The sequence below is a fragment of the Heliconius melpomene genome, chromosome 7 (genome assembly GCF_056956725.1).
Source record: "Heliconius melpomene rosina isolate 202511_hmr_F chromosome 7, ASM5695672v1, whole genome shotgun sequence".
Lineage (NCBI taxonomy): Eukaryota > Metazoa > Arthropoda > Insecta > Lepidoptera > Nymphalidae > Heliconius > Heliconius melpomene.
Window position 1 is genome coordinate 11,023,688 of NC_140395.1, and position 20,961 is coordinate 11,044,648.

A 20,961-nucleotide genomic window follows, 5' to 3' on the forward strand; every position below is an offset into this window, starting at 1 on the left:
GTTGTCTATCCATGTATAGTGAATAGAAACTTATACCTATTAATTTGATAAAATATAAAATTAGGATGTTTTTTAGTAGTAAAATAAAAAGTCAAATGTTCATATTTATATAGTAGGGTAGGCAAAGGGAGCCTGGGAATCTAGTGTTGAGACACTTCCATTCCTCACTTTCAGCCGAATTCTGGAATTGAGTGGCGGAACTGAACGCCACGATTTAACTTGTCGCGCCGCAGTTGCCGCTCTGGTAGAGCAAGGAAATAAAGATATTAAACATTTCCGTGAGTGGGAGTGGGATCCACAACCTGTCGCGTTTATAATTGCATGCCCTGCACCATGAATGACCTCAAAAACCTTATATTTTTTTAACTAATTATAAATAATGTCCACAAAGAATACTTTGGCAAATATATTGTCAAAACCTCTGGTATCACTCACAGGACAAACATTTCAAGTTTGTATCGACGGCTGTCGCTCCGCGCGACTACTACGCGCTGTCGATGTGAAGCCAATTGATTTCGGCAGTTTATTGGCCATGTCAATAAGACCTCCTCGTCTGACGCACTGATTGAAGTGCGTTGTTTTTGATGTATTAGAATGTAAAACACCAATATCTAAATATCACCTTTTCTAGTGTTTTATATACGATCAAAATGTAAGGAGAGAGAGCTTAGTGTTAAGACACTCTGCCACATACTTTCTCTCTCATTCTCGACACCAGAGCCACCAGAATATGTAATTTCCTCGAATGGAATTAAACCCACAACTTGTCGCGTTCACAGTCACACGCTTATGACCCTGCGTCGACACTGGCCTCAAGTGAACAGGTTGTTTAATTAATATTCTTTAGCTTCACGCTTTAACCTTAGCAGAGTACCAGAGTGCCAGAGAGAGAGCGGAACGCCAAACGACAGTCTCTGCATATCTCTTTCGTCTTGTCCACTGTCACACCTCTTCATACAGACCCTCGGGATCTTCATATGCCTTTTACGTGACATTCCTCCAATATTATGGACGGTTTCCATATTCTCGAAGATCAATCGAGGTCTCCCCCTGCCTCTAATATTTTAATTGAAATTAATTTAAAAAAATCAATATTTCAGAAATCCATACCGGAAAAGTCAATAGCGTTCGAAGCGAGAGTTCATTGAGTCATTTATCCTAACTATGGCGCAATGATTAATATCCCGGATATTTTGCTTAAGGGGAGCCACCGACGTTACAACTACTTCCTGCTAAATTATTTGTTCGGGTGTTATTTATTAAGAAAACTTTGATTGTTTGAATGAAATTAATGATATTTATATCATTATATCTTTTGTTTAATAATAAAAGATATATGAGCAGAATATCTGACTGTCAGACATACTGACAGTGACTGGCATAACGTTATTATTAAAAAGAGGGAAAAATGACTAGATAATGTAATGAATAATTTATTTTCCTTAAGAAATTATTTCATTTAGATTTTCTTTTCAATTTCGACTTTTCATATACCAAGTACTTTAACGTATAATTTCATAATGTTTATTTGATATTGAAAATACTTAAAGGCAAGTGCAAGACATTGTTAGAAGCCTCAACTAATAACAATTTATTTGTTTCTTTGTATATAACATAATAAATATCAACCAGTGTCTATATTCAATACAATTGTCACCTATGCAGCACGCGGAGCGCTAGCGCGGCGGGGCTTTGGTCGACAAGTAGTAAGTGATAAATAAAGCGTAATTGAGAGACGGAAACAGCCAATGAGTAAATCTCGTCCGTCAATTTATTTAAATTATTTATTAGTGCCCGGCTATAGACACCCGGAGCCACGATCGTTTTCAGTGCACGCTCCGGACGCGGCCAGTGTGAGCACACCTAACATATCGATATCGATGATAACACAGAATATTCATTTATGAATTTCCTATAAACACTAACTAAATATGTAAACATACCATAAGTCTAATTTAAGGTTAAAACAATAAAATTATGAAAATCACACAAAAACAAAACAGCATCTAATAATTAAAATTAAAAAAAAACAGCTTCACGCTGTATCCCCCACACAGCAGGTTAGTTAAATTGAATCTAGTGTTAAGACACTCCGTTACCCACTTTCTGCCGAATTCTGGAGGCTTTTTTGCGTGTTGAGTGGCAGACCTCCTCAGCTCCTCTGGTGTTGCACGGGGTTGTGGGCGGCGGTGATCACCATCAGGTGACCCGAATGCTCGTTTGCCTTGTCCTTTTTCAGCCGTGACACCAGAGCGAAGTAATGGAAATATAAATTTAAACAAATATTTCACTTCCTAGTGTGGGGATCGAACCCGCAACCGTCGCGTTAACGTCACACCCTTGCGCCGCTGCGCCACGAGGACCTCCAAACGGTAGATATCTAATAATAAACTGCACCAATAATATAAAACCATTTAAACGCTTTCATTTACTTCGCTTCCATCAGCACTAAATTAACTAGATAGATAAAACAAGCGATAGTGTGGTATTGCATGAAAACAATTTACTTTATGGTTTTAGTTTTATCGATAACACTACAATCATGTCGTCCCACCATAACTAGTGGGTTATTCGAATTAGTTAATTTGTGCAGATACAGCACAATGGACTATACCTCTATAGGAAATAATATAGCCAGATGTACTTGCTTACCAGGGTAGGTAGTTGCGTACCAGGAGATTGTAATTGGCGTAATTGGAGGAATCTGGACGCGCCTAATAATGAACTGATGCATTGTCGTGATTCAAACGACAATTTGTGGTAAGATGTGATTCATTAAGTGGTCAAGGTTAATGTTTTTATTTGGGGAAGAGTTCGTTTTGTACCGTATAGAAGTGTTATACGTATATTTACTGGTATTTTTGTATTGCTTATTAAAATATATTTTTTTTTAAATTTTGCCAACCTGAGTTTTAAAATGTTCCGAAAATATCTAATTTAAAAATTAAACTTACCCATTGATGTCTGTTACAGTCCAGAAATGTTTCAGCACAGCCTTAGCGACTAAGTACCAGATCTGCGTCCAAACCCATGTGGACTTTTCTATGGATGCTCTGAGAAATTCTTTGGTTTCTTTGTCAGGTTCTAACTGCACGAACTTTTTCTGTAATTCCTCGTTTAGTTTGCTCTTGTCGACTTGATACCACTGTAACAAATTATATAGATACTAAATTACATTTTTAGCTATATTCCGCGATTCGCGATTCGAATTCGCGATTATCCGGATTCTTAAAAATATTTTAATTTTTTTATATTTCACTCAGTTTCAATTTATCATTATTTGTATGTTAACAACTGCACACAAAATGTATGGAACATAAAAATATTGCACGATTCATTTAAAACGACCCACTAATGACAGCTGACAAAGGTTTTGACGAGTACCTACCTACCCACTGGAACGAGCAAAAACCATCTAACATTCAGAGACGGAGTTGGATCACCTCCTCGGTAAATTAGTAATTAACGTAACACGCGGATCCCGGGAGCGTAATCGTAAATTGATGTTTAACAACACTACGGCTCAGATTTTAATGAAACTATATAAAAAGAGTAATGGAGTGCAAATAAGAGAGTAGTATGAAAGAAGCGTGTAGCTCGTCACCCGTTGTGTGTTTAAGGCAGCGGCCGCGGTCCTACAAAGGCAATACGGCGGCTGTTAATTTCACGCTGCCTCGAATTAACATTTCTTTACGCCACAGAATAATAACGAATTAAAAAAAACCTCTCGCCTCTACATGTACCTGTAATGACGGCGGCGGCGAGCGAGCCAACTCATCAGCCCAACTTAATTAATGCCCGATCTGTCTTTATATTAAAATCAAAGTCAGAAGCGGTCGGAAAAAAATTGATAGCATACGAGAACAAATGATTATTTAATATAGATTTACATTGAAAACAAAACTATTAAACTACTAGTGGGCTTCTTAATTTCACAGGTAATAAGAAATTATTAATTATCCATATATACCATGAAAAATGTTTTGTGTATATTAGATGAAATAGGTAAATAATAACGATTACAATATGCTAAAAAATATATTTAAAAATATGCGAATCATAATAGATAACAGCAGTTAAACGTAAATTATAATATTTTATGACGTATAAAAAGCCAAGACAAATAAATATTTATTAGAGAATACTGATGGCGAATCACGTTGGTGATTATGCAATGCGCCGTCTTTACATTTAAAATAACCTGCATCGGAACTACGGGATCCGACGAGGCGAATTCTCCAGACGGAATACAAATCGTGGAAAATTTTGAATGCTATAGCCATTGATAATAATATTCCGTTTTCAGATTATTCTTTGGACGGTGATCTAATTTTCTGTTTTTGATTTTTTATGGAACTAGAGGATGTATATTAATAGACAGACGCCTGCGTGACCTCCGCCGTATATTATTATTTGGAAGACTGGAATACAATGACGTGAAAAAATATTACGCGGCCGATATTGTATGAAGACAGTAATTATGACATTTATGCCAGATCTGTCAGAGGTAACGAGGTCAGCTTAGAATTGAATGGAACTAAAAGTGGGTTACATTTTCATAAGATAAAATATCAGATAATATTTATTGAGGTTGCAGTAATTAATATTACTTATATATTTAAATTGTATTATTTATCGTTACATCGTAGTATTCCATAATAAACGAAAAATGACTAAAATTAGATAGAAAAAGAACCGTTAATTAATTTACAAAAAGAAATATAAAGATCTAACACGTGCTGAAAAATCTAGATCTACTCACCTAACCAGATAACTGTAACGAGAATGACTTCCGTGTTGTGTTGTTTTTGAGCAATATGTAGTGTTAGAGGCGGTCGGTCCGATTATTTATGAGAACCGCGTTTAGGATTCAATTTCAGCTCGTGTAAAGCTTGGTTTGCATGAATAAAAATATATGTATTTTAAAAATCTACCTGTTAAGGAAGACAAATCGTATATGATTTATTCAATTCGGCGAGCTATCGAGGCCGAATGACTCTTGTTTATTTTATGTATATGTGGGTTACCGATTTTCTCATACTGGTCAACGGGTCAGTTGGTAAAAAAAACGCTTAATTGTATCTTTTTGCATTTTAAGAATAAGAATTTATTGTTAGTGAAGCCGTCATAGCTCTCGGAGGCGATCATTATCCTCCGTTGACTCGTTAGCGCTCAGGTCAACCAAGGTGCCTGGTTGGAACGAATGGAGGGATGCAGATCCTTTATGCGACGGTCGTTTGCCTCTCGGCTAATGAATCAGACCTGTGACTATATTGTCAATACGAAGCGAACTCTGAATGCGCTCGACCTGCACAATGCCAGATTAATTCTCATTTAAGTGTGTGAAATAAATGGTGACGAGCCGCAATTCACGGGCTGAGTACTGCGAAGTAGGCACGTATTGCGAATAGCGACTTCCAAGGCAGTCCCAATGAATAGCTTCAATACACGAACACAATTTAATATGTCGCTTATAACCGACTAATGACTCTTTTAGAATACTTTCCTATTTGACGTTTCATACATAAGTGATGATAGAGAATGGAATGCATTAGTTGTTTTCACATGAACATCATTTAGGTATTTTCTAAACAATGTTTTTCTATAAGATTATTAGATATAGCTGCCACAACTAAATCATTGCATTTAATATAAGCACGAATATTTATATAAATTCGTATGCTTTACAGAGCAATCAACTTAAAAATACGTCTGACCATTTATTTAGGCAGTAGATGCTATAAAAGATAGTATGTTTGGGCTAAGTGGCGCATAGGATCTCGGTGGATTTGCCGTAAGCGGCTCGGGAGCTTGTTTGCCCGGCGCTCCATTAAAATGGGATCAGCCACGATGCAGATTGCCTGGACGTTCACTATGAGCTGAGGAAATTTAGCTGTAAGTTTGTATAAGTCTCAATTTTACTTATTTGTACGTGTGGGAGTTATCTAAAGACAATATAATATTTTCGAATATTATAGTAGAGGCCAGTAGTGGTGCTTGTACCCCAAGCGTGAGACTGTAAGAGCAAGGAGTGTCTTAACACTAGGTTTCCGGATTCCTTCTGATTTTCCTTCTATATACGAGATAGGAATATTTATTTAAGTTATATTTAATGGCGATCTATGTTATGAAACTATAGCCGCATAAATAATAATAATATTTCAGTAATAAATAGCCTTGAGGAATTACTTGTGTCTGCGAAACTCAATTAAATATTAATATGAGTTATGGCCATAAAACAATTGATTTCGATTAACACTAGACAAAGCTACCAGAAGATAAACTATCTGCATTTTAAGTTCTAAATCAATTTATATTCTTGATAAATGTATGCATGTAATATCTGGATGTAAGTCATAGCACTCTTAGTTTAAATTCAAACAATCGACTCGATAAAATGTAAATGGACGATTATTTTAATAAGAAAATAATTTAAAAAGAAAAACTAAATTAAAAGAAATCTAAACAAAATGAAAACATTTCAGATTAAATAAACTAAAGGTATATGATAAAATAACATCAAAATTGTAATAAAAAAGTGTTAAAATAAAAATAAAATAATATACAAATTTGTGAAAAGTTAAAAACATAAAAAAAAACCAATAAAATATTAATTATATTTCCATTGTATTGGTCTATGGACATCACGAACCGCCTGAAGGGAATAGTTGCGTAATTGTTTTCAGTTCGTTTTAATTGTTATATCGAGGGTTGGGATTTATGGGTCCACGTGACCTCCAGCTACGACGCGTTTCAGATTCATTCGCACCATTACTTCCGCACGGCGTACCCTGGGAACGCATACCGACTATAGCAATTTTAATCAAAGATCACCCGTTCTTGCCCAATAGAATTAACATTTTAGATAATTGAACCCATTGTTTTTGTTTATGCAAGTCTGGCTGTTACGAAATGTAATTTCTAGTTGTTGCTTGGCGTATGTAATAAAATTGTCAATTTCAAAACTTAAAAGGTAATTGAATTGAAGATTGAATATTTCAATAATTTCTTAACTAAATATAGATATATCAACAATATATTATTGCAAATGATGTTTTTAGTAAGGAACGTAAAGGAGTGGTGTTCTCCATGATTACCGATGAGATGCAATGTGAGGTGCGCGTGGGCACGCGTTCGAAAGATTTACGAGTATATTTAAACTGGTTTTAAGCTCCAACTGAGCTGATTTGATCGTAAAATCAGCCGTTACGTCCCGAGACAATATCGTAGTTGCTTACCACCCAGGCCGAATGTTAAATTAAATACAGGTTAACTATGGGTCACGTATTTGCTCGGATTGATTTCACTTTAACGATTTAGATATAGAGGTATAGATATAAATATAAACATAAATAGCCTATTTCTATCATTTTAGTAAATAAGGACGTTTGTCATTATTATATGATTTGTAAATTTGTTTAGGAGATACACTGAGATCCAAATCAATACAAGAACTATAAATTTTAGTTTTTACGTGCGAAACGTGCACTGTAAAGTAAGTGAGGAACCCGCCAAAAAATCTATACAGATATAAGCATAGACAAAATTGCAAATAAATATACATATAATATCTACGTACACATATGACATAAAAATATTTAATGATTGAATGAGTAAGAAAAATATGTAAGAAAAAAATGAGTAAGAAACGTGCTGGCAATGAGTAAGCAACATCGTGCTGAACTCGTCGTCGTAGCGATAGTGCAGTTAAAATAAGTAAATCTCTTATAGAGATGTTGAAATTAAAATTATTTACCGGCAAAGAGAGCAATTAAACGAGCTCACGCCGCCCGTTTGTGCGGACGCCGGCCGTCGCCATTGTGCGCTAAAATTAACGACAATGACAAAAAACTACTTTTGAACCTTCGTAAATTGTACTGCGATTCAAAATTACTTTATGAAATATCTAAATGAAAATACAATAGTATTATTTGTATGTATTTTTTAATTATTTTTAGAAAATTAGCATTTTGCTAGATTTCTATAGCACTTGTATCACTTCGGGCCTCTATTACTACAAAATTATTTAATTTAATAATGTTTAAATATATTTAATAAGCACTAATCTTTTAAAACAACTAAAATATTATCTAATTAACGTTACAACCGACATTACAAGTATTAAGAGTCAATAGGACGTTGGATAATTAAAATGGTTGTAAAAGAAACGCGGAGAGCTGGGGCATTCGGTATTTTTATGGGCTGTGCGCGTCCAGAACGCGTCGGCGACACATTCCCGACGAGGCTGTGTTTTTGTGCGGCAGTTCCATTAGACACGGCGCGCCGTGAATGAGGCGTTTCCTTGTGATAGAGTTATGTGGCTCTATTATTTTGTTATTAGCAAATATAAATATTTTAGTTAAAGTAATATTTTTTTATTGTTTACTAATACGGTTTAGTTTATCCCCATATCTCACAAAGCAGAGGCAGAGGGAACCTGGAAACCTAGTGTAGAGATATTCCGTTGTCACTAAGACATTCCCTTTCCCCACATTGCATGTTGAATGGCGGAAATAAACGCTGCTCTATTACATTCCCCTGAATGAAGTTAATTACCTACGTATAATTAAAGTTAAGATAAGAAATGTAAAAACATATTATATTTCTTTAGGTACAGTAACGTACAAATAGATACTTATTGAGGAAAAGGTGTAAACTCACAACAACCGATCGATGACTAAAATCTTTTTACAGAAAGTAAACGTTCGCAAAGCTCGTAATTGTCAACTTTTGTTGAATTTATTTTCTCATTCATTATTTTCTTATGTCTCACTGACTTCTTTTATGACTGATGATTTACATTTTTGAAATACAAAGCTTTCAAATGTAAGAACGCAATTTTTTGCTACCATAAGTAAATATCTATATATATAAAATCGAAAGGTCACTCACTCATCACGAAATCTCAGAAACTACATGTGCTAGGAAGTGCACTGCAGTGCAGTGGAACTGCTAGGAATCTTAAATTTTGCATAGGAGTTATTTATAGGACGTAGGTGCTCGCTACCACGGGAATTTACAATATTCGACTTCTAAGGGGTTGTTTTTGGGGTTGAAAGTTTGTATGAAACTTCGTTACTACAAATGCTAGGAGTCTCAAATTTTGCATAGACGTCACTAGGACGTAGTCATGGAGACAGAAATTAATAATAACATAGTTCACGCGGGTGTGCGAACCGCGAGCGGGCCGCTAGTATATATATAAATACATATTTTTTTATTTTCGAATTTATACATATGAACTAAACGGCAGACCCGTTTCGTTTTTTAACAAGATTTATATTCTGGGACTGTTAGGAAATAAAATAATCACGGCGGTGTCGATTTGCATACAATGGTAAAATAATTTTACGCGAGTTTCGCCGCGTTTAATTCTACTTTTTATTCGAATTTTCGTCGTCCTATCTATGAATCAAAAGGACTGAGCGAAGGCCCATTTAAGTGTTAACGTTTTTCGAAAGTTTTATTTTATTATGTTTGTTAACTTCTTGAGTTATTTTTAGTTTAGGCACAAGTTTCCATTTTAAATGTAAAAATAATCAAAATATTTTTAGTTATGTAAGCTATTAAAACCTTAATTTAAAATGAAGCTAGCTCAAATTGATTGTTAAAGAAACGTGCTTGGTCAGAAAATTCTTCAGAGCAGACTGCGTGGCGAGGTCGCGCGGTTCATGGGCACCAGCAGTCGTGTTGGCGCCGACATCGAACTCGAATGTATGTAGGTATGTTCTATACGGTTACGTTTACGTGTACGTAATACATATATTTAACAGGACACATTAATTCAAAAGAAGCTACTTTAATTGAAAAAAAAAGCGTATAAGAACGTGACTGTAAACGCGACAGGTTATGAGTTCGATTCCCACTCGAGGAAATGAATTATTTTCATTTCCTCACTTTGGTAATGAGGCAAAGCGCAGAGTTCCTACACTCAACACGTAATGTCAGTAAAATTTGGCAGATAATGGTGAACGGAGGTTGTCTTATTGGGAACCGAGTGTCTTAACATTACATTAGGTTCCCTCTGCCTAACCTGCAAGGTGCAATTACAGCGTGAAGCTAAAAAAAAAAATTAAAAAAAAAACAATAATAGAAAGCCTCTCTTTAATGTTATTTACATTCAGAACAAACATCGCCCGTCATAAATTCACAAAAGTGCGAGCGAAGGCCGAGCAGCAACAAAGGGGCATGACTTCTCCCGCAAAAAAGATGAACCTTAATCTGATTAAATCTCCATCGCGGCGGACGTCGGACCGTGAAAGATTAATGAATATTTGTGCGAGGACTCCCCGAGCTGGGCTGGCACGTAGCACTGTCATAATCATATTAGCTGCGACCGTAGTCCGGAGCCCGGAGCACCGAGGTCGGAGGTCGGCACGCACGCACCGCAGTGCCACCTAACCCGCCAGTACCCGCCAGTGCCCGCTCGTCACTCAATCGCAACGAGGGCACTACAGTATCGAGCGTGACACCTCAGCTCCATTGAAACTTTACGACGTGACTACACGACATCGGTTACGTAAACACTCGCTATCGAGTATTACTATTATGTCGCTTTAAAGTCACTCCGCACTTGGAAACTGATCTTCTATATGAAAGGATATCTTGACAAACTGGTTAAGATTAGAAATGAACCTATGTAGGTATGTTAATAATTTGGAAATACTATTAAATATTTTATACAGTCTAATTGTCCTTATTGTATGAAATATGTGGAAAAATACAATTTTTTTTAGATGGGTTAAGTATTGAGTTATGAGACTACTATTTAATAGAGACGTTACTGAGGTCATTAATAACTATTTAATTTCACCTATTACCGAGGGCTAAGTGATAAAACTCTCCTTTTTAAAGCACAATCAACATTTCGCATATTGAGAGCATAATAAACACAATCGTAAAAATATCAATTGAAGCCCATAAGAAATTAAACGTGAGAACTCATTGTTTCCTATAAGCTTGGAAAAAAAATGAACGCGTTAACCAGGTTCCATGTCGTTTTCGACCAGCTTGAAACAAAAAAATGGCTTAAAATAAAATGTGCGTTTACGATTGCATTTATTCAAAATATATTTTTTAATATTCACTCAGTTACAAAGTGTGCTCGGTCGTGGTGGTTATTTAAGTAAAACGTTTAAATTTTAAATGGTGCATTGTTTGGACCAATTTCTATTGGAGTAACGAATGAATGTAATTTGATATTTTTTGTTAAAACATTTTGATACTAAGTATAAGATTATAGATAGTATAAGAGTAGATTTATTTTTTCAACTGCATCCAGTATAAAGCAGGGAAGGCATGGAGTGTAATGTTAAGACACTCCGCTCCCCATTTTCCACCGAATCCAGTTGGAATTGTGTTCGTGTTAAGTGGCGGAACACAACGCCCTAATTACGCTACTAATTACTACTTCTTTATTTATTCAATTAAAAGTAATATTACACTTTTTAAATTACTCTTTGTCATTGAACTTAACACAGACGGGCGCTTATTAATGATTCTGTAAAGTCATAACTGAGTGTAATTAAAAAATAATAACTATACCGCACCCAATTTAAAATACCTTGGTTTTTATTATATCTCGGCTGCAAGAGATTGTGTTGTTAATAATGTTTCTTGGGCAGGTGAGCCCAGTTGTTAATTATTTGACATTGTTTGTGGTGGCAATAAAGGGTTCATCAATGATTCAGCAAGGAGAAGGCGGACACCACGAGTACGAGCGTGCAGCGCGACCATTATCCGCCATAAGACATCATAAACGTAGTACCATCATCTCGTCTTATAAAAAATTCATGCTCATCTCACATTTCGGCGCCCCTCTTAATTTCGTGTGCCTCTTCTAGGTCCGTGTAAAAACTTCGGGTGTCTTTTTATGACTTTTACTGCGATATAATTGGGAGGGGTGAGAGAGCGTCCCCGAGGTGACATAAATACATCACCCCCCCATACTCCACGCTTTCAACTACTCCGGCTTAATCTCATGTAAGACTATAGGTAAGAAATGTTTTGCCAACTATTATATATTGTATTATATATTGTTTAATTTTGTAGACAACTAAGTTTTAGCTTGACGGAGATATATAAGGTGTACGAAAATATTTTTAATTAAAAGTATATTCTATCTATTCGATAAGTATGTAACCAACTCTAAAACGAAGCAATATTAGGTTTTTCAGAAGGAAATAACACAAGACATCAAGGGAGGAGAAAGCAAACCCTACCAAAGACGATTTCATTTTAAAAGCAGCGATGCGCACGACGAAGGAGGACCAGCTTCGCCGTCGAATGCATGTATTTATTTGCAAATTCCGAATAGCTTTCAATATGTAGAGAGAGGTGTGACTGCCGCCTGTCGATCTATTCCAATATAGTACGGCGACGTTACGGAGGCAGCGCTGTTATTCGAGGCGACGATTGGATGGAACCAATAGTTGAGGATGTAGAATGATAGATGAGGGACGCCAAAAAACATATACGTAATTGAGATTTCTATTACCAAAATTGATAGCGATCAGGTTTTTTGTCATGTTTGTTTACATAATGTGAGTGGTGGAAGCGCTATCGCGTTTCGGAAGCTTCGCCGGACGTCAATTTGTATATTGTCATTATTAGAGTCGGAAAAGTTGGGTTGCGTCCATCCATCATAGAGTGACGGGTGGCTGGTCCGATATCGCGCCTAATACCTATTGATTTCCCACTTAGCGTTTTTCTTGCGAATCAAGGCTCTCCAAGTCTCCACCCTTCCGTGCGACGGTTAACGAGCTGTTTGTCCTCCACTCGCGACTGGCTTTGACGTTAACTATTTTTATCTTTTATCTATTTTTAATAATAAATAGTTATTATAGTAAGATATATATAGATACTTAAATTGTTTTGGTACTTGGTCTATGGTCTAAATGATAAATTATTCAAATCCCCATTCAAGAAGTACGGTAACGTTTTTTTTTTTTCACGTTCCGCTGTATCCCGCATGTAGCAGGGTAGGTAGAGGAAGCCTAGTGTTAACATACCCCGCTGGCGAATATTCGAGTACTTGTGTGTTGAGGGGCGGAACTCACCGCCGCGCTTTGCCTCGACATTAGAAAGAAATATAAAAATTAAATATTTCATTTCCCCGAGTGGGAATCGAGCCCACAACCTGTCGCGTTTACGGTATCACGCTTGTGCCCCTGCGCCACGACTGGCCTCAACTACGTTAACCTTACAAAGTAACATTATTAAATATACCAAACAGGAAAAAAAACAATACAAAAAATAATTGATACGTACGTATAAGGAAAAAGTTATACGTATAACGTAATAAGTTCTTAGATAGTGTACATTTATGTAAATGCTGAAGAAAAAGATTGCGTCACCAAGGTCCCCCGTGGGGGTGGAAGCGAGAACAATGGTTTCGGTTCTCACACGTGTGGAGGATTATTTGCATTCGGAAATAAAGAGAGGAATGATAAAAGAAAGGCGCGAGAGGTCCCACCGCCTCGGGGGTGGGTGGCAACACGGGGAGGGGGGTGCCCCGAGACGCGCGGGAGGGGGTCTGGGGGGGAGTGCTCGTTACGTGAACAATGGAGAAATAATGTACAGATTGCAGTGAGCGATGCGCCCAGTGCGACTCAGGTGTCTTAGTAGTGTGCAGATATCACGCCTCTTATATCAAACATGAGTATGTACTTGCTATATGTATCTACTCCTGGATGACCTGTACTACTGCTTAGTTGAATTATGACGATTCTTATGAGATTCGAGGGAGGAGTATATTTGTTTTTCTATAGGATAAATATTTGTTACATCTTAAGGAGTAAAATCTGTTGATCTATTTTATATTTATTTGAATTTTACTTTTAGAAATATCCGAAATGATAAATCGTACATTTATTAAAAAATACTACATTTGTTAAAAAAATCACTATGAAACATCTTACAGGGCTGATAAATAGGACATCCCCTTTCCACCAGTCCGGCCAATTACTTATATAATAAATCGGCAGCACCAGCTGCAGCACCTACCTACTATACCTACTACATTATAAACCAGCAAGCGTATTCTAATAGGCTGTTAGCGACTCCGAATTGGTTCGTAAAGGATGCCTTCATAGGAAGCGCAAGCAATCACAACACAATCACCCCATCCTTGCATGAGACCGAAAATGTCCTCGTTTAGAAGTATAAATTAAACCATTTAGAGCGGCCGCCCGGCACCGAACGAACGACCGACGATTAACGGAAACGTCTACTTAACTAATTTATCCTCGGGTGGTTTTAACAGAATGGATAGCAGTGATTACGGATGATGGCGAAGATCGTGTGACGCTCTTGAGATTCTCAGTACGAGCTCGTATGTGCCTAATAAAACTTGACCACGTTTAACATTCAATTGGTTGATCGTTAATTTATATATTTTTTTATACTTTTCCATTAAATATGGTAAATTCATGTTAATATAGGATTAAATTTCCGTTTTTATGTTTGTATATATTTATACTATTATTTTATTTAGCTTCAGCTGATTAACGCATATAGCAGGATGGACAGAGGGAACCTAGTATTATAAACACTCAGTTTTCCACATTCTCCGAATTTAAGAGACAATGCGTGTTGTGTGGCGGAACTCAACACCGCGGATGTCTATCCTACAATATATTTTAAAAACATATTTACAGCTTTTGAGCTACATATTTAGAGCTTTTGAGTTAAAGTTATTGTTTATGTGACATTGCATCAATTTAAAAGTACTCGCATCAAAATTGACGCACTGGTTAATAATAATTTCGGCCATTATTGTAAATCGGCTTATAACATAGTCAGTTGTTTGTAATCTCGCAGCCCGCGACATTTTAATAACATTGATCAAATAGAACAAAAGTATGTGGACCGAGCACTCGACAGAGATGAAAGTTAAAAGGGTCGAGGGGGGCTAGGAGGGGGAGGCGGGTTGAATGTCTTATTCCCTCCACAATTCAGAGGTATTTCGTGTTTTTCATACGCAAATATATCCTCGTTACCGAAGCACACGTGAGTCCCGATTGCATGTATCTATGTACGTATCTTCTACTATCTACGGTACAGATGGCAGTCCCAATTCTAGTTGCGATGAGAGTCAATCAACTTTTGATAGTTATGATATATTCTTTTCGTTAAAAAAATATTTTTAATAGTAAGTTTAATGAAAATGTAAGATTTCGTATTATGCTCTATGGTGTATTTGGATATCAATCAATCTGTATAAATTGTAATATAAAAAAAAAATTTAGTAAAAAAGGCAAGTACGAGTCACAGAGGGTTTCGTATCTACCAATTTCAGGATTGTAGGTCAAGGGGAAGTGCAATTTATAAAAGTTGACAAATTTTAAATTACAGATTTATGCACCTTTGTGTATGAAATGAGCTACAATTATGTATAAGTATATAATAGATTTAATATCTCTACGCGATTTCGAGATACATAAATGGTATTAACAGACGGACAACAAAGTGATCCTAAAAGGGTTCTGTGTTTTCTTTTTGAGGTACGGAACCCTAAAAAAGGCGATTTTTTTACTACAAATGACAAAAAGACATCATGAATATTGGGTAAAATAAAATCTGCACATCTTGTCTAAGCACTAGCTAAATAGATATCCCTTCATAGTAAAATTTCATTAGCACTCGAGAGTGTAAATTAGAGTAAAGAGAGTTAATGCAACAGAAATCTTTTTGAACATACAAATGTAAACGACGGTATGATTTGCAAAAATTATTCCTAAAGCATAATCATTAACAATGAGATGAGACTATTTACATAAAATATTGTAGTCATGTGGCATATTCTGTGAATCTTTCAAAACTTATCAAGGAAAGTCTGTAAGAAATTTCAATTTTAATTATTGCACACAATACATAGATTTTATAAATATATATATATTTTTAATTTTAAAACATTATTTTAGTGAAATATTTTAACAAAAAACATGTAACAAATGGAAAAAATATTTCTCTTGCATACATGTATAAAGTTAACTGTAGCTGTTGACACATCACACAGTTTCTTATACATTAATTATACAAATCAACACAAATTACAGTTCATTTCATTTTTTTAAATACAATATTGTGCTTGCCAGTTGAAAATAAAACTTTTAACCAAATCTTGTTGTATGGAGAACAAAAGCGATTATATGGAGGTAAAATACAATAAATACTTAAATAAATAATGAAAGATATTAATTAAAGTCATTTATAAGACTAATAACATTTTACTTGAAGTCAATAACTTCTTTGTAAATAAAATATGATAATTATATTATAAAAATTATGATAATTTTGCTATTTATTTAATTTAAGCAATTGGTATACCCATTGCTTAAAAACAAATTAGTAATTAAATGCATTTTGAGACCCCAGTTCAAATGGTCTGAGATTGTGTGGCAACTTTGACCATTGAGGTACATTGGGTTACTTACAAATTATTGATGATGTGAACCAAAAAATCCTGTAATCACTGCATTCAACCAAATAAGCTTTTCAGTTTTGTTATTATTATTAACTAGAAAGTTACTAAAACATTATAAGTCAAATCAAAGTCAGCTGAGCAACTATCAATAGAAAGAGAATGAATAGGTAAGCCAAGAATTTTACTATTGCATATTGCTATTAATAATATTTGTACCAATGTAATGTTTGTACCAGTATCATCTAACAAGAATTTAATAAAAATTATAAAATTTTTAGCAAAGTCATAAAAAAAATAATCATTAGAAGTTATTTCATTTGGGACTTCCTAAATAAAATCAAATCAAATTAAATCAGCTTCACACTGTTTCCAGCACACAGCAGGGTAGGCAGAGGGAACCTAATGTCCAGACACTTTGTTCCCGACTTTCCACCAAAATCCTGGAGGCATTGATTGTTGAGTGGCGGAACTCTTTTAAGCTCTAAGAGTAAGCTCTTCTCCAAAATATAATTCAAAATGATTCTACTAGTACCTACATACTAAGTATTTTCTAGACATAAGTGTGTGATAATCTGTTGATTATTTAGTGGTGTAGTGCCATGATTTTTTAATGATTTAAAGAGAGATAGATATTCCTATTATACTTTCACTTTGTTTAACAATATACATGTTTTTACGCTTAGTCAGTTCATTGGTGTAAGACTGAACTGAAGAAGACTTGTTTATTTGAAAGTTATGTTTAAATATTTCATATTAAATTTTTTCATTTACTGTCTCTGGTAAAAAGTAAACCTCTGCATTGAGATCGACTACCTAACACATAATGAGAGAATTCAGTGGAAAGATAAAAACTGGATATCTCAATGAGAATAGAGTGACTTAACATTAGGTACCCAGGTTTCTCTGCCTACCCTGCTATATGCAGGAAACGACTTGAGGCTAATAAAAAAGATGATCTTAGCTTCTCATGGAACTGTAAGTTCTACCAGTAATTATTTTGTACAACAATTTCTGTTTGGACCGAGCATAAAATTGAAAATACAAGCATAATACTAAGCCCTTTCTAAACCTATGTGTATCAAATAATCTTAAAAGAGCATATATCTATATGTTGTAAGGTTGTGTGATATTTTATTATCTTACCTGATTCTTGTCAAGTTCTTCAAGTTGGTGATCATTTCGTTGTTTTTCATATAAAGCACGGGCCAATGCGCTTCTTGGGCGATAAAATCTATGCAATCCTGAATTATTAGCCATATCTTCATTCTCTATTTTATTGGATGGAGAAATTTTACTTGGGTGACCATTTATGTCATAGTATCCATTAATTAGGCAGATTTGTTGATATTCCTTGATATAATAAGAGTGAAGATCAGATTTTACACACTTATTGCAGGTTTGTAGTGATGTTACATGATAAAAAAGATAATAGTATGTGATGAAATAAATAAATATAAACATTGACTGAGTATATTAAGAGAAATAAATATACCTTAATTTTATAACCTCAATACTAAGGTAGTACTTTCAAACGTTGCCACTCAATGTTTTTATTCAATTTTTATCAATTAAATCTAGATTCTTATCACAATTATTTATGGTTTTATACAAAATTATTCTTCAAAACGATTTTGAGACCTGTCAATTTGCCAATAATGTCAATGTCAGGTTTATTATTGCTTCTACAGGATCCGTTTATGAAGAACGCTAGAGTTTGAACGCTAAGATGTTTTATTTATATTAAAAAATATATTTAATATGTCGATAATTATGACAAATGCTATATTAATTTCATAAGAATCATAGGACATTATACATTATATTTTTTTATTTAAGTACTTTATTTATACACCGAGGACATTGGGGTCATAGCTCCTAAGCCAAAATTCAAGGAAATTAAAACAACATATTTGGGTCTCTAAGTTACTTTAAATAAACTGATTAAGGAGATAATGAAAACTAATAAGATAAACAAACCTTACGATGCTGAGATTCTATAGATGCTTGAGCAACAATTTCTCTTAAAACGGTACTCATCATTTTGCTTTCACAAACTTCACCACAATCTTCGTAAGCAGTTATTATTTAGTAAACCGTTTATCTTACTTAAGTCTTAACACTCACGTTCAATGAACAATAAGAAAATACAAGCACAAATTGTATATTTAAGTTGGTACAATTTCCTGATGTATTGTTTAGTGAAAGGTACGCTATTTTCCGAATATATTTATACTAGAAGTCGATTAAATTCGAATCTATCAAATCTTGGTTTGGCCTTGGCCGTGACCAACCATTCACTGCCTCACCGATCTGCTTGAACACTTTTTGTGTGCGTTGGAACTAGAAGTAAGAATCTACTTTAGAAAAGAAATATTTTATCTTTGTCATTTTTATTTTTTATTTTACAAAAATAACAACTTACGTCGCGTTTTCAGTCCAGCAAGTTTATTCTTACTTGGTAGCCCTATAGAACACGATTTTTCGTTCATGTACGATATATCATATATGTGATATACTTTGTTTGCCATTAGTAAAGAAAAATAAAAAAAATCTAAGTACCTATAAAAATCTAAGTTCTAATTTACGGAGAAATCATGTTTTTTATTAGGTTCCCGATAAGGTACCTAGACTGTGCCGTAACACGACGTATTATTTGGTGTAAAACAAAAACTATTTTACTTTTACTTAGGTACATTACTAATTTTAAAATTTTAGCTATACTTTTTCTTGAATGTTTCGAATATAAGTCTGTACTAACATGGAAAATGATAACTTGGGGAATCTTAGGGAGACTTACTGCACTAAATATTGCAAGGTTTTTTAAAATATTTAATTGATATTCTTTCCATTATTAACGGGAAATATCAAGGGTCAATACATACTTATATCAGATAAAGGTGATTTTATAAAAATCTAAAAATTCTGAAATAGAAATTTGAAATGGTTATAAGACATATACGACTATCGTATACATATATCTATTAAATGCTAAAACCGCGAGTAGGTATTTCTTTGGTGATGTGCAAATAAAGAATGATTTTTTTTCAAAATAAGTAACTAAACTTGTAACAAATGTCGGAATAGGGATGTTTGGCTGAAATGCTCAAAAAGTTTTTTTTATTGTTATTTATTAGCTTCAAGCTGTATCGCACATAGCATGGTAGGCAGAGAATGTCTGGGAATTTAGTGTTAAGATACTCAATTCCCATTAAGACACTTCCGTTTCCCACTTTCCCCCGAGTTCTAGACGTATTGCATGTTGAGTGGCGGAACTCAACGTCGCGCGTTATCACGTTACAAGAGCGAATCGAATCCACGTGTGCCGTTGCGCCACGACTGGTCTCAATGAATATTATGTTCGATAATTTTATACGGATCCGCACGCACCTATTGATTATGTACAAAAATAACTTTACGCTGTATCCCGCACACTGCAGGGTAGGCAGAGGGAATCTAGCGTTAAGACACTCCGTTCCCTACTTTCCGCCAAATTTTTCTACAGGCTTTTGCCTTGGTGTCAGAGCGAAGAAATGAAAATATAATTGTTCATATAAATTTTAATGTAATACACGTACATTAAATATTATCTATAAAATTTTGATATATTAAAAATTAAAATGTATGTGAAATGTTGCTAGTCAACTTAACTTAGCTTAACGCCGTTTCCCTAGCAGTGGTCAGAGAGAACGGAGCGCTAAACGCTAAGGTCTCTGCATATCTCTTTTGTCTCGTCTCCCGTCATCAACCTCTTTATACATGCCCTCCGGGGGCATAAATAATACATAAATAAAAAATATATAAAGCACTTACCTCATTTTCTATATTCGGTATCCTTAGTTTTTGCAAAATCGCCATTGAAATATAATACACACAACACTCGGACAAAAATTAAAACCAACAGAATTAAGTTATATTCTTTGTACAACTGATCCGATCCGATCCGAGGTTAGCTAAAGATAAAATACAAGTATAAAATTAGATTGACATATTTGATAGCGAAAAGATATCTATGTATGGAGCTCAACGCTGCTTAAGCATTAAGAAAAGATAAGCTGATAACAAAGACAAAGTAGATCGTGATAACTTTTAATCATTACTTTATTTCTATAGCAGGGTAGGTACAGGGAACCTGGGAACCTTGTGTAAGACACTTACGTTTTCCACTTTCCACCGAATTCTTAAGGTATTGAATTTGTCACGTTACCAGTGCTAGAAAATGAAAATATTATAAAAAAAAAAAAAAAATCATTCCCCCGAATAGGAATTAAACTGGTGTGCTCCTCTCACTTGTACATCTCATACAGGTTTTATTTTTTTTTATTTTTCATAGTTTAGGCTCTAAATTAAGAGATGAATGAGGGCCGAACCCACGATACTACTTCTGAACAGAACTACAAAGGCATCAATTTTCATTGTATTTCAATTAAAATAAATATCAAAACAATAGCTAATTTAGTGCAAGTTCAATATAGTGGTTCGATCACGCGCGGATTGCCCGGAGCGCGTCTGAGCCGGCGCGGCGCACGCGGGACATT

General features: G+C 34.9%; 1 protein-coding gene across 3 annotated transcripts in view; it reads right to left on the bottom strand.

The window, feature by feature from the left end:
* LOC146537855 (protein-L-histidine N-pros-methyltransferase) overlaps window positions 1-20,366 on the bottom strand; it is a 50,941-nt gene extending 30,575 nt beyond the window's left edge. Inside the window, exons 1-3 of one of the 3 annotated variants that reach the window (XM_085188637.1) lie at window positions 17,919-18,075; window positions 17,570-17,776; window positions 2,955-3,145 (exon numbers count right to left, since the gene is read on the bottom strand). In XM_085188637.1, the coding sequence (XP_085044763.1) occupies window positions 2,955-3,145; window positions 17,570-17,683 (305 nt within the window). In that variant the 5' untranslated portion in view covers window positions 17,684-17,776; window positions 17,919-18,075. The other 2 variants (XM_085188638.1, XM_085188636.1) reach the window with 2 other exon arrangements.
* Between the last annotated feature and the right edge of the window lie 595 nt (window positions 20,367-20,961).